The 15,348-nt window shown below is 35.8% G+C and overlaps 1 protein-coding gene across 9 annotated transcripts in view; it reads right to left on the reverse strand.

Moving 5' to 3' along the window:
• Positions 1 to 23: 23 nt before the first annotated feature.
• The window catches only part of plekha7a (pleckstrin homology domain containing, family A member 7a), a 107,082-nt gene continuing 91,757 nt past the window's right edge, over positions 24 to 15,348 (reverse strand). For 3 of the 9 annotated variants that reach the window (XM_067390555.1, XM_067390550.1, XM_067390554.1), the window contains 15 exons: positions 13,473 to 13,526; positions 12,030 to 12,098; positions 10,601 to 10,681; positions 10,358 to 10,507; positions 9,918 to 10,019; positions 9,193 to 9,301; positions 8,894 to 9,057; positions 8,631 to 8,816; positions 7,566 to 7,662; positions 7,349 to 7,434; positions 5,863 to 6,081; positions 1,772 to 1,927; positions 861 to 994; positions 638 to 780; positions 25 to 546 (listed from right to left, as the gene is read on the reverse strand). In XM_067390555.1, coding sequence (XP_067246656.1) covers positions 524 to 546; positions 638 to 780; positions 861 to 994; positions 1,772 to 1,927; positions 5,863 to 6,081; positions 7,349 to 7,434; positions 7,566 to 7,662; positions 8,631 to 8,816; positions 8,894 to 9,057; positions 9,193 to 9,301; positions 9,918 to 10,019; positions 10,358 to 10,507; positions 10,601 to 10,681; positions 12,030 to 12,098; positions 13,473 to 13,526 — 1,773 coding nt within the window. In that variant the 3' untranslated portion in view covers positions 25 to 523. The other 6 variants (XM_067390552.1, XM_067390553.1, XM_067390556.1 and 3 more) reach the window with 6 other exon arrangements.

Genomic DNA, 15,348 nt, shown 5'->3' on the forward strand with positions numbered 1-15,348 from the left:
TTGTTAAACTAGGAAATATAACACCTCATGCCTGCAAACAATTATGAAATAGTTGAATAATGGTGTATCTGGAACTGCCGTTTTAAAAACAAGTAACAAATAATTAACCTTGTGACATATAAACTTTATTTAGAGCATTAACTCTCTATTGTCCGTCACAGTATGAAAATTATGTTTTTTAAAGATAAATCAAATAACATGGAAAATGACAAAAAAACAAAAAGTTTTCTTGAGTTTTGCATAACGGAAACCAAGTATTTCACAATCAATGGTACTTTTAACAGTATTTAAAAAAAAATACATAACACTGCAAACGATTAAGTACATTTTTAACCAAAAAATATTGTACAAAATGAACCATTTTCCATGTTATAACATTAAAACAGTGTAGTTGACCAAGCATTTACCAGTAAAATGAATAAAAACATAAAACATTTTGAACATCGGAGAACCTGAATGATTGAATGTGAATTCTAAATATTTGGTACAAAAAATATTGTTCTTTGGATTCCCAAGAAGCTTCTCAACACTCAGACATGGCTTTGGCTGCAAAACAAAACATTAAAATTACATTCAAATATCAGGAAGACTTGTATGATCAAATGTTCAATACTCCCAGCGATGGCGGATGTCTCACCTGTGACCTGCTTCCTCTTGATGGAGGCCTCTGTGGCGAGAGCACGAGGAACGCTCATGATCCTCTCCTGCTGCCGCAGCGCACTATCCAACTCAGTGAAATCTACCTGCTCTGCATCCACCGACTGTGGCATAAACTTCCCACTGAAATGCCACAATAGAAGACTCAACATCTAAGCACATCATCCATTTACATCTGTTTATGTCTTATTTTCCCAATGTACCTTGATTTAGATAGTAGGCTTTTTATCTTAGCTACGGTGCGAGAACGAGCCTCCTTGTCTTCTGGAGTCAGGTCTTCATCTGACTCCACGTCCATGAGGCGCTTTGGGATGAGCACCTTCTGTGGCGTCGACAGCTGAGGTGGGACAGGGGGCAAGTTCAGCCATAAACAGTGTTGGGGTAATGCATTACAAGTAACCTGTGTTATGTATTCAGATTACTTTTTATAACATCACATTGTTTTTATTGCTTAAGTAGCAGTGGTGACTTTTTCCTTCTTTAATCCAGAACGGCGAAAGGTTTGTTTGAGCTGCACCCTCTACTGTACAGGTGTAAATATGCATTTCCTTCAACCTGAGGCTTATTCATTTCACTTTTGGTGTTAAAGAGCCTTTACATTTGCCAAAATGGAACTTTTTTTTTGTTATTACAAGACTAATAAGCAAGCCCAACCCAGGTGAGAAAAATGCATAAGTAACATAACATTACTTTCCATAAAAAGTAACACAAAAGTTATGTTTTGAGGAACATTTATTGGGAAATCTCTGAATCATCATTGTATTGCATTCCATTATATGTTTATAAGACATTATTAGGAGATAGAGTGATAACTGATATTTATATGCATTTTATGTAAGTAGCCTGCTGTACTGTTTTAAAGATCTCATTGATATGCATTACAAGTTATCAGAGTTTCATCTTACTTTTCAAATAAACATCATAAATATTAGCAAATGCACCAAATTACATATTCTTATTTAATTTGGACATCTGAATAAAATTTAGGGTTCTATTATTTCTTAAGTCAGGGTCTATACAGGGTTAAAATCCAATTGGGAAGGATTGAACTGTTGAATCAGGTGATTTAAAACATGAGCAAACAAAAGCAAATATCACTAAAATTTGACTATACCTCTCGGGTAAGATCAAACTCAAAGTCCACAGTCTCCAGCTCCGGTTCGCTCATTGGTCGGGCCTCAACCGTCAGCCATTCATCAGATGCCGGCCGCTGTGATTCGACAACTAAGGTCCGTTTCGGTCGCTGCAAATCAATGACTTTTTCCCATCCCTACTAGGACGAAGACAACAATATACAACATTTAGGCAACACACATTACAGCTCCTCTGTAAATGAGCCTTGATCTTGGATTTAAAACCTAACATGGGTCAGACACACAATATCCTTGCCTTATCAAGGAAGCTGATATCAAATGTGAAATTATAAATGGTTGGCAGATCAACTGTTTGAAATGTGTTTAGTTAACAGTTTGTAGATCAATCAAATGAGAGTAAATACAAGTCTGTCTGGCAGCCATTTTTATGCTTTTGTAGTTTCTCCTGCACTTAAATTTAAGCCTGAAGAGACAGGAAAATAAGAGGGAAAAACAGTTATGACTTACAGGCATTAGACAATTGTGTAACTGTTGCAAATCAAACCCATCACCAAATTACAACATGCTGTAGAATTTTGTAGTTGAACACATCTAGCCATGCATAACAGCTTACAATCAACTCGAACAATGAAACAATCATGCAAAACCATACATTCATTCTTACTTAACAACTTAGAGGATACCATCTACAACTCAGTTGTCAGTTAACTGCAATGAAAAACAAGGTATTAAGACAATTTCTCTGTTTATTTGCGCCTTTAGAGCAAACCTTTGAATTCAGACGTTGGTGGATTGATGTACACAACAATATTATATTTGTCTTACAGTTAGTCTGCTATCATCACAGTTTTGTTTTGATTTAATAATGGTTCGTTTTGCCTTCTGACAAACAGGTTAACAGTGATGAAGTTGCTGGTGTGGTTAAAGACCCAATGAAATGCCGTGAAAAAAAAAAAAAATGCTGTTTTCTGTCCTGTACAATTAAGAGTGCACTAATATATAGATGGCCTTAAAGGAGACCTATAATGTCCCTTTCACAAGATGTAATATAAGTCTCTGGTGTCCCCAGAATGTGTCTGAAGTTTAAGCTCAAAATACCCCACAGATCATTTATTATAGCTTGTCAAATTTGCCCCTATTTGGGTGTGAGCAAAAACACGCCATTTTTGTGTGTGTCCCTTTAAATGCAAATGAGCTGCTGCTCCCGGCCCCCTTTCCAGAAGAGGGCGGAGCTTTAACAGTTACTCAACAACAACAAAGCTGGAGAATCTCACGCAGCCAAAATGAGGATTGTCAGTAACGGTGTTCAGCCTTACATTGTTCAAACCGGAGTCGACACTGATGGAGAGACTCAGGAAGAAGTTACATCTTTTAGAATGAAACTGGACGTTTCTGAATGGTTAGTGGATAAATTTATGTAGTTGCTGTGGAGTTGATTCAACTCATCCACTAGCATGTGCCGTCATGTTCATCTTTTGTGCAAATCAAGCATTGAATTGATCCTCGTTTGTGAAGCAGTCCGGCGTAAAATGACGGCATGATAACAACACTCTACTACAACAACTCTTCCTCTTCTCTAAAGCAGCCCAACATGGCCTCACCCCCTTTGTTGCGTGTTCTCGGGGGCGGGGTTTATGTAAATTTTAGGGTTAGTGATGTCAACAACACAGGAAGAAGCTTGTTGTAGTCCCTACCAGCTGTTTGTTGTAGTCCTTAAACAGCAAATTCTTTAAAAGAAACATCTCCCTTTGCATTGAACTTTGAGCGTCGTAACTTTTCAGATGTTGTTTTTGCTCAAACAGCAACATTACACACTAACTAAAGTTAAAAAAGTGGAATCATAATCAAGGACCCCTTTAAAGCTAACAGACAAACTGCGCTTTTTATTTCATAGAGCCTTCAAAGAAAATTCAGCCACATATCTACAGAGATACAGAGGCATTCATGTGTAGGGGATTTTAATTGTTTAGAGGAAAGTTCGTATCAAATTGATAATGATGCCAAGTTTTTTAAGGATTAGTAACTTAAAGTTAAGGGTTAGTTAACCCCTCTCATTGGCAGCTGTTAGTGAAACAACATTTAACATTACCATGAGAAGTGAGTGAACTTTTTCAGTGTTCATTGGGTAAGCCAAACTGAAATTAGTGTTAGTTGATTGAAATTATATTTTCCTTAAGATAACTCAAACTAAACTGTTGAATGTATGTATAACTGCTGTAGTATGAAAACCATTGGCCATTTATTTCCCATTGTCTTTTTGTCAGACATATGGATGACAGCAGTTATAACTGAATGATAAAATGTTTATTTCTTAAATTACGTCTGAATGGTGTCAATTTTCCCATGAATCACAACAATAGGGCAGTGGGCAGCGTGACTCACGATTATACGTGAGCCGAGTATTGCATTGGTTCTCAATTGAATTAAGTGCTTGATTGGAAATTTTTTTCCCAAATTCATTTGGGAAATGCGATTGATTGCAAAAATGCGATTGAAGTAATCAATCATTAACTGAAAAGTCAGAGCAAGTGAGCAACAAAAATACCTTTGAATGCAGCATGACTTAAAAAAGACAGGTGATTTTGAGCAAAGAAAACCCAAATATCAGTCAGCTCCTGCTGATTACTCTAAGTCTGATTGTTGTAAATTTAAAACGATTGATTGGGTCAAACAATCTTTTTGACCCACAGACTAATGCTTGCTAATCAAGACAATGGTCCTATTCAAATGGTTACTATTTCCTAGCATTAGCAATTAGCAAAAAAAGCAATTGACTAAATGAGTGCAAGCTCTCATGGCCAATCAGAAATGTTTTATATGGGCAACAGAGTTCAACAGAAGTAAAAATCCCATTCATTTTCTCTATAGGGGAACTGATTTTTAACAATAACTTATAAACCGTTAAAGACAGACTCACTGTGAGCTACGAGGTTGATAATCAATTGTATATGCTTTTGTCGAAGCCATCAGCCCAGGTTATTTTAATGTATTTTTTAACTAAATGTCTAACAGCAGAATTCATGGTGCAAAACTACATTACCCGTGACTGTGCAAAGACATATCCACCAATCAGAGAATCGTAATAAGCAAATTGTGCCAAAAATTGGCCAAATGACGCAATTAAATTGTCCCTTTGCGCCTAAACTCCTTATAAAAATATATATAAAATTATAAATAAATATTTATAATTTGATTGTCATTTGCAATGCTTCATGGGATTGTAGTTCTTTCCCTTATTAAAGCCTTATTAAAGTATCTTTGTGTTTTTGTCAGATTTTGTTGTTGTTGTTTTTGCTTCAAATCAAAGTTTGTAATGTGGCGATTCACTTCGTAGCTACTTGGTTTGGTCCATGGCTTATAACTCTTTAACGTAGACGGTTTAAAAGTCCCTATGCCAAAACTGAATGGGAAAAATACTTCCGGAACCAAAGCCTCTTAAAAAGTGGGAGAAAAATTGGTTGCACTCCATAGTTCAATTTGAAATCATTCTCAGAGTGTTTCAGCTGAAGCTGATGTTCAGGTTAGAATGAAGAGGCACTTCACTGATTTATTCTTCTATAGGAGATGAGAATTAAGATTAATTGCACACTGAAATACCTTCATAGCATACCCAGTTAATTACCAACAATAATTAATTTGTTGTTAATACGAGGCAGCAGGGTCAGCAATTCCCACCGTATTATGTTCATACAAAATATAGCTTTACAAATTATATCAGAAAATATATTTAGATTATTTAATAAATAATTTAGTGAATTAACATTTGAGAAAACGGGCATAAAAATGTTCTAAAATCCATTGTGAGAGATCAGAAAGGCAGTCAGGGAAAGTGTTATCCTTTTCTCTTCACTTTCGAATATTCACAAGTCTGTGCAGGAGAAGCCAGGAGTCCATTGCAGGACTGTAATCACTCCATGTGTCTGTCCACATTCTGGCCAATCCCTAAACACACCCTCAGCACGGCCCCGTCCCACCCACAGCCTGTTAATGTGAAGCTGTGCTTTGCTCATGGGGTAAAACGTGTGTTAGCATGTTAGCTTTGTGTTTTGTGGCCTTATGGGGGAGGGCCATAGCGAGGGTCCCTGTGTTTATTGGGTAGGGAGTAACGTACGGATCCTGGGTCAGAGCTGACAGGTCGAGTGGAGGCGCGGGAGCCGACGGGCTGTCGCTCACCCTGACTCAAGTTACGTTTGCGCTCACGCACTAAAGCTCTCTGGTGCCTTTTCATTCTCTCCAGCTGCTCCTCCACGCTCATCCTCCCTCTCTGCGGCTGCTGATCCGGCTGAGACTCTCCCGAGCACAGCCGCTCCAAGGCACTCTTTGGTCTCTCCTACAGGAGACAGGAAAGAAGAGTGAACATATTTTGATGCCTGAAGAATTCTAGCTCTGGCCTTTTCAAATATTTTTCTTAAAAAGTATCACAATGCACAAGGATAACTGTTACATTGCTTACAGGACCACAAAAAAGGAGAAAAAAAGAAATAGCATATAGGATATATATACTTTGATTATAACAACATATTGAATATGAAAATAGAATTTAAAAGAATAAAAAAGTTTTTAAAATAAAGATAAAAAATAAAATTACATAATTTATAAATTATATTTATTTATTTTTATATATATATATATATATATATATATATATATATATATATATATATATAAAATATTTAATATATAAATTAATATTAACATAAAATAATGTTTTATACACTGACATTTTATTTTATATATATATATATATATATATATATATATATATATATATATATATATATATATATATATATATAAAATATTTAATATATAAATTAATATTAACATAAAATAATGTTTTATACACTGACATTTTATTTTATATATATATATATATATATATATATATATATATAATTTATAAATTATGTAATTTTATTTTTTATCTTTATTTTAAAAACTTTTTTATTATTATTATTTATTTAGTGCTGTCAATTGATTTAAAAAAAAAACCTAATTAATCACACATTTTCCTGTAATTAATCAGACCTAACATTAAAGTTAAAAAGTTATTTTTATATTGTAATAATTTCACACTTAATCTCCAAATTAATGTAAAACAACAAAGACAGTATAATTTAAATATCTGAATAAAGCTATCAAACAATTCACAGTCTTCACTGCATAAATTATAAATTAAATATAGAGCTACAAAAGTTATTCAGTCAAGAGCAGTGAGTGATTTCCTCTTTGTCTTTTGTTCTTTGATTAACATTAATGACAGACATCACAGCAGCAGGTTTATTAGGCTGCTGTCACTTTAAGACCTGACGCTCATCATGACACGGATCTGATACACATCCAATGTCCTCACCTCTTTACGGTCATTTCGAGGATACTTGACAAAGTGGGCATTTTGCATACTTTCGTGTTTTTGTCCATTTAAGTGTGAAAGAGAACTCAATATGGCCGGCATGCTGTCTGAGGCGGCTTTCTGTGTGCATGAGACGTGTATGTCTGTCACACAGACAGGAGATTCAAAGATAGCACGCCAGTACAGATTTGAGTTCTTTTTTGCATCTTACTATATATATAAAATACAGAAATCTGTTGCTCACCATTGTGGATAACACTGAATCTCCTCTCCTCTGTGAGCAGAAGGCCACACCATACTGGTTTATTCTGGACGAGGAGCCTGACAGACCTAAGTGATCACAAAAAAATATTATTTTCAAGTACACTAGCATTAAAATTGGTTAAATGCCGTTTTACCCCTATAAGCATGATGTGTCTAGGAGATAACCCGTATGATCAACAGCTGTAATAATATATCACCTCTTCTTTGGAGAGTCAGGTAGCCTGGGTCCACCTGATCTGTTCCGTGTCCACTTCCAGGAAGCTCTGGTTCACTCAAGTAGGACCGTAATTCCACCTATAGCCAAAACACTTTATTTCATTCAAAATGTTGAGCAATCAATCACAATTCAAAGACTAAAGTGTTATGGTCACATGGATGCTACAGTAGGTGTATAAGGTAAGTATAAGGTCATTCAACAAATATCTAGTGCAGTCATGAAACTCTAGAGGGCGCAGGCTGATAGGTTCCATCAGAACCAATCATATCATTACCACATGACACATGCTGACTGGCCTCTGCTGATCCTTCAGCCAATGAGATTGCTTGCTCATAATTTAAATAGTTTGGTTTATCGTTTGCTGTGAGCTAGTCTTGCAAGTTGCAGCGCTATCAGAGTTCCTCTGAACCCCTCCACCTCCCCAGCTCCACCTGCCTAGATCTGCTGTGGGATTTGATTTATGTCTATTTATGCAGCAGCAGCAGCATATCTTACATGCTCACAGCAGTGTCTGTGTATCTATTAGCAGTAGCAAGTCTATACTTGCTCAACAGCAGCAGCAGCGTAGCAGATCTAGTCTACCTAAACCAAACACATTAACACTGCCATATTCAATAACATGCTAAAACAAGAGTTGTCATGATTGAACTACATTTTATTCTTTTTTGTACATGTGGAGTTCAGTAAGATGTGTTATTTTAGTAATAATTATATACTATTATAGTTAGTATTTATTAATATTTTGAATAAAACAATTTTTATATTTTAGTTTATTCTTATTTATTATTATTATTTTTAAATATTTGCTTAGCTTTAATTTATTAATATTTCAGTTTTTGTTTTAGTAAGTTTGGTTGTTGCTAATGCAACATTTCTAATTTTCCTTTATATTTTTCAAGGTTACTTTTTTCATCTAATATTTATTTATTTCAGATTTATTTCAATTACAGAAAATGACTATTAATAGTTTTAGTAAACAACAATAACACTGATGACAATAAACTTTACAATAACAATGAACTTCACACGAGTGAGTTCAAATTACCCTGCAGTCCCCGTTAATGTAGCTGCTTTCCCGGTCACGTTTCCTCTCATCAGACTGTCTCTTGAGGCCACGCACAGAAGTGTGTCTGATGACCGATGTTTCTTTAGGTAGGGGCGGAACAACAGGAGGTGTGTCTTCATCATAGTGAAGAGGCAAAGGTGGTCTGGGTGGAGCATCATCCTCTTCCTGAAAACCAATATTACGCACTTTTGTAACTTACAGAAGAGTATTTTCAGGAACAGTAACATTACAGTCTCACATACCCATTTTGGCACAGGGTGAGGATGCTGAAGAAATTCATTGTCCATGGGCAGTGATAACGGACTGGAGGTAAGACTGCGTTGGGGTGACCGCACCTCAGCTGCAGATGGGGTCATGCACCGAGAAGGCACTGTTGACTCTGTCACTGAAGGCACAAGTTTTCTCTCTGGAAACAAACACGCATAAGCACACAAGTAAGAGTTATATACCCATGTTCCAGTATATTAAAAAGAAGTTCTGTAGTAAGTTTAATATCGGACGGAGTGCGTTTGTGTATGTCTTCTATGTTTATTAACCTTACCTGGGTTCTTCACTGAGTCTATGGTGATTTTGAAAGTTTCTTTGGTGGAGCTGAGTCCAGTCATCACATCCTCTATCCTCCAGAGCTCCCTCCTCAACTGATTCTTCTCCTGGGAACACAAACACACACATTCAATCTTATTTCTTCATATCTTATTTACATTCTAGCCAGGGTTATCATTAAGTAAAACCATACAAAAATTAAAAATAAAATAAATATTAACTAATTATATATTAACTAATATATATATATATTTATATATATATATATATATATATATATATATATATATATATATATATATATAAACAGCTTTTATTTAAGCTATCTGCCAAGGCAAATTGTTTTTATTTTCATTTAGTTTAGGTTAAAGTACTTAAATAACTAAAACTTAATATACTTATAAAAAACTATATAGACATTTTAAGACAAAAACTAATGAAAATGACTAAAACTTTAACCTAAAATTAAAATGAAAACAGAAAATCTAAAAATAAAATCAATTTAAATATTAATAAACTATAATAGTATATTAATGATACTAAAATAACACTGAATCTGGCTAAAGGTGACTTCATATGTTAGCAAATGTGTATTTTTATATTAAAATACTAATTAAACAATTCTAATAAGACAGTTAATCAAATATATAAGAGAACACAGCATGATAGCAAAATATGTCAGGAAAAAAAGGATTAAGAAATGGAGAGAAAGACAAAAAAGACCTGAGGTGATGAGCAGAGATTCATCTGGGTCTGCAGGACGTCCCTCAGCTGTTCAACTGACTGCTCCAGTCTGCTGTAGTCGTCCCACGCTCTCTCCATCTCCTGAACAATACAAATACATCAAAATTCAAAGCTTTTTCTATACCAGCAAAACATTTACCCTGAATAAACATTATATATTACATTACATTACATTATATTACATATATTATATTTTTTAATCTTAAAGGTACACTAAGTCACTTTTTTGTCCAAAACTAATGAAATTTAAATAATGACAGTGTACCTTTAACATACAGAATACTACACACACTGGAATTATTTTTCTAACATTGTTGCACGCCAATTCTTCATGTCTTGTAATCACTAATGTATTAATTTCAGGTAAATATGAATCAATGGAGATAGGAAGCACTGTAGGTCTTCCATATTATACTTACCGTTGACACTCTAGAAATGTCTGCTCGAATATGCACAAGGTCCTCTTGAAGGAGTCGCTGCTGGTAGGCGATCTTCTCAGTGTGAGCTGGCTGATCCTTGTACTGCTCCATCTGCTGGTGAGACACATCCAGAACAGACTCAAGCTTGTCCTAGAAAGATAGAGCAAATATATTAATACTCACATATCTATAATAACAGGACTAAAGTAAACGCTGTACTTTTCTTTAGAAAAATTGCCTCACCTTATCATCCTTAAGGCCACTGAGTCTGAACTCAAGCTCTTGCAGTATTTTGTCTTGTTCACAGAGTCGACTCAGTGTCACCTGCAGTAGGAAACAGAGCTTTATGCATCTTCTATTACGCATCTTCTGAAACAATACCGAATCTCCAGATCCAAAAACAAGCGAAGCAGAAACAAGCGATAGAAGCATGTTAGCGAACAAGATCACGTCAAACATTTAACAGCATATAAATCAAAACGGCCTAACATTACTGAATGAAATGTCGAACCCGCAAAGAGCTACAGGACTGTGAAGCTTTGGGGTGTTGATGGACACAATCTACTGGATCTATATTAATCTTTTATAAATTGAGGGAATGAATTAGTAAATCGTGGCAACCCTGAAAGGTGCCATCGAACGTTTTTTTACAAGATGTAATATAAGTCTAAGTTGTCCCCTGAATGTGTCTGTGAAGTTTCAGCTCAAAATACCCCATAGATTTTTTTTTTATAAATTTTTTTAACTGCCTATTTTGGGGCATCATTAACTATGCACCGATTCAGGCTGCGGCCCCTTTAAATCTCGCGCTCCCCGCCCCCGAGCTCTCGACTATAATATAGTGCATTTACAAAGTTCACACAGCAAATATAACCCTGAAATGGATCTTTACAAGATGTTCATCATTCATGCTGCATGTATGCTTCGGATCATGTGAGTACAGTATTTATTTGGATGTTTACATTTGATTCTGAATGAGTTTGATAGTGCTCCATGGCTAAAGCTAACATTACACACTGTTGGAGAGATTTATAAAGAATGAAGTTGTGTTTATAAATTATACAGACTGCAAGTGTTTAATAATGAAAATAGTGACGGCTCTTGTCTCCGTGAATACAGTAAGAAACGATGGTAACTTTAACCACATTTAACAGTACATTAGCAACATGCTAACGAAACATTTAGAAAGACAATTTACAAATAAATGTCACTAAAAATATCATGTAATCATGGATCATGTCAGTTATTATTGCTCCATCTGCCATTTTTCGCTGTTGTTCTTGCTTGCTTATCTAGTCTGATGATTCAGCTGTGCACAGATCCAGACGTTAATACTGGCTGCCCTTGTGTAATGCTTGAACATGAGCTGGCATATGCAAATATTGGGGGCGTACACCCCGATTGTTACGCAACAGTAGTTATTATGTTGAGATTCGCCTGTTCTTCAAAAGGTCTTTTAAACAAATGAGATTTATATAAGGAGGAGGAAACAATGGAGTTTGAAACTCAATGTATGTCTTTTCCATGTACTGAACTCTTGTTATTCAACTATGCCGAGGTAAATTAAATTTTTAATTCTAGGGCACCTTTAAAAAACAAACAAACAAAAAAATGCTGGCGGGGAAAGTCTAAAAGTTAAGGAGTAAGACACTGGTTTGTCCTCTATACTCACATCAATGTCACTTTCCGCCACCTTCACTGGCTTTGCCGGCCGTCCTTTCAGAGTCTCTGTCCCACTCACCTATTGGACAATTCACAGAAAAGCCTCCTTGTGTTAGTGCTCCACAAACAGAAACACGTCTATTCAACACAAGCGAAGCAAGACCAACACTGTACAATGGACACTGTATTGAAAGTCACAGTGAGAAGCTTTAAGACAGTATTCTTCATTTCTAATGCACACATGTACGTGTAGGAGCTGAAGCTTTCTGGAAGCACAATGGCAGGATGGTGTCTCACGATCTTCATGCCAACAGAATACAGCTGTGGGACATAAATGCAATGTCTAAAATAAAGCTTCCACAGAAAATGCTGCATGGTAAACTCATAAAAGAAACCCAAGCTCTGGACAAGGATGAACTGGACAGTGCTGCGGTGTAACTTAGTAAAAACAGAAATGCTACAACTTTAATTCCTTTTTTCAGTAGGGAAAAAAATAGCTTTGCAGCTTTCAAAACAGTGCTATTTTTTTCCTTCTTACAACCAAGTGAGTTACTACCAACCTCTTTCAAATAATGCTGGGAAGTCAAATAATTTGGATGGTTCTTTTAAACAGATTCAGAGATGCACATATCACCTGTAGTGATATTTGGTTATTTATTTTTAGCAATACATTTTTTTTTTTTTTTTAATAAATATTTTGGTTGTCACTTTTTTTGCAGATTCTGTTACACCACAGTTTAAAAAGTTTGGGGTCGGTAAGATTTTTTGATGTTTTAGAACAAAGACCGTCTTTCCCACTGAGCCTGGGTTAGCTACAACATATGGAATATCTAGAAAGCTCCATATAAGATGGATCCTATGCGCTAAATAGTTTAATAAAGAAAGAAACAGAATGAACTGGAGAATCAGCTGGCTAAATGTGGGTCATTCCCTGAACATGCGCTGAGCTAGCCCGTCCCATCCAGACCTGCCGTCTCACCGACCCAATCAAACACACATACCCACAGCACAACATCTCTCTCACAAAAGGCAGGGAGGATAGGCGTGCAGGTGCCAGGCCTGCGCCAACACAAAGCTATGTGCACCGTGTAAAGCAATGGGAATGCAGACACTCTGGATGCCGACAGTGCTTACGTTCCAGAGTGGTCTCAAACCCCCCGCAGTGCAGGTTTGTAACACACTGTGAACCATGAGGATCAATGGCTCTAAACTTTTCATCTGTGGCAAACGGAAATACACAGTTACAGTCAAAGGAGGACCTTCGACTGGATCATTACTATTATCGTTAACATTCTGAGTCTGGTTATGCCAGTTAACCATTAACATACTAAATATAAACAAATTCTTGATTCCTCGCCCCTAAGTGAGGTTTCTGTGCTGTGTTAGTGTTTTAGTACAGAAGGCTTCAGATGAAGGTAAGAGGAATAGAGAGACAGAAAAGGAGAGGTCCCACCTTCAGATCTAAATAGTCCAGGTCCTTCTTCAAGTGCATGTATGTGTCATCAGCCTGTAAGTAGGAGGAGAAACATTTCAATTGACACTCTTTGACTCTTCAATAAACACAAATCAGTTGTGTTATCTATTCATTAGACGATTTAATCAAACACTGCACTAGCATTCAAGCAATAGCTGGCTATACACCAGGGGCTGTATTCACAAAACATCTTAAGGCTAAAAGTAGCTCCTAACTTGCCGATTTAAGAGAAACTCTTAAAAATAATGGGTGTGTCAGTCCTAATTTTAGGACTCCTAAATTTTTGCTCTAAGAGTATTTCACAAAGCATTTTAGAGCTAAAACTAGCTCCTAAATCTTTGAAACGTTAGGAGTAGTCAAGAGGACTCCTAAGTCACTACCCCGCTAGAAATTTTACGTTCCCAGAACATTCTCAGAACGTGCCCACTGGTGTTGAGTAACGTTCCTATTATGTGCACAGACGGTCACGATGTGGAGTTCTTTTAAGGTTTGGGGGACGTTATTTGGTGGACCTTCAGGGAACATTCAAGACATTCTCTGAACGTTTAGGGAACCATACTTTATTTGGAAATGTTCTCAGAACGTCCCCACTGCCCTTGTCAAAAACTTGACTAATAAAATTGGCTGTTCAAACAAAAACTATTTTCACTTAAAGCTCTTTACAGGTATTTCCTGGATTAATATTATGAAACCTTTTCTTTAAATTGCAAATCTCTTGCATTAAATCATTAGCTGACAAAAACACACACATGATCTAATGAAACTGCTGTATCACTGCATCAGTAACTACACAGTTACTGTCTTTAAATAAAGCAATATGCAGCAGAACATCAGTGTTTCTGGATCATCACTGACTGAAGCACAGGAGCTACCCTTCAGCACAATGGTGACACATAAAACTCAGGGGCCGTATTCACAAAACATTTTATCTTGCCACTAAGAGTTCTCCTAAAAGTTCTTAGCTAAGAGTTTTCTCTTAAAACCTATTCACAAAGCTGCTGAGACAAACTTTTACTAAGGAATAGACTGAAGTCTTAAGCTAAGTGTAAGGGCGGGGTTGACCTCGTTGCTATGGAGTAAACACACAGTGATTGGCTGATGGGGGAGGAGTCAGTGATTTAATCATAGAAATATTGTAGAATGAGGTGTCATGTTTCCTTATTAAAATAAAGGTTTAAAAATACAAATGTTGCCCTATTCAAAATAAATGTTTTTTTAATAAAAATGTTCCCACAGTCAAAATAAAATGTTGACATATTTTTGCCATAAAGGTTTTAAAATGTCGGCTAAGTGTCACTAATTAAACTATACATTTAATTGTCCACCTCTTAGATGTTTTTATCTCAAGAGAATGCAGAATTCAACCGACAAATTATGTTTTATAAACAAAGTTTGGGAGAAACACATTCAAACGGTCAAAATCAGCACGAGGAGAGGAATAAATACACAGACTATATATATATATATATATATATATATATATATATATATATATATAATTTTTTTTTTTTTTTTTACTCTATTAAATTATTTGTAAGTGTGAACCCATGAAAACCATTGCCACAGGTAATCAGACAATATTTATTTATTTGTTAAAGATTAATTTTTGGCGTCTCATCATAGATTCAAATCTATAAATCAATTTTTTTTATATTGCATTGCATTTTATTGCATTTATGAAGAAAAGGTTCAGCACCTAAGGCTCTGTCACTATTCCCTCAATGGTGTACAGTGTCTTTGGGTGGATTAGGACTGTTTGTGATTTGATCTTAGTGATTTAGGAGTCCTCTTGACTACTCCTAACGTCTCACAGATTTAGGAGCTACTTTTAGCGCTAAAATGCTTTGTGAAATAC

Source organism: Chanodichthys erythropterus, chromosome 7 (assembly GCF_024489055.1).
Source record: "Chanodichthys erythropterus isolate Z2021 chromosome 7, ASM2448905v1, whole genome shotgun sequence".
Classification (NCBI taxonomy): domain Eukaryota; kingdom Metazoa; phylum Chordata; class Actinopteri; order Cypriniformes; family Xenocyprididae; genus Chanodichthys; species Chanodichthys erythropterus.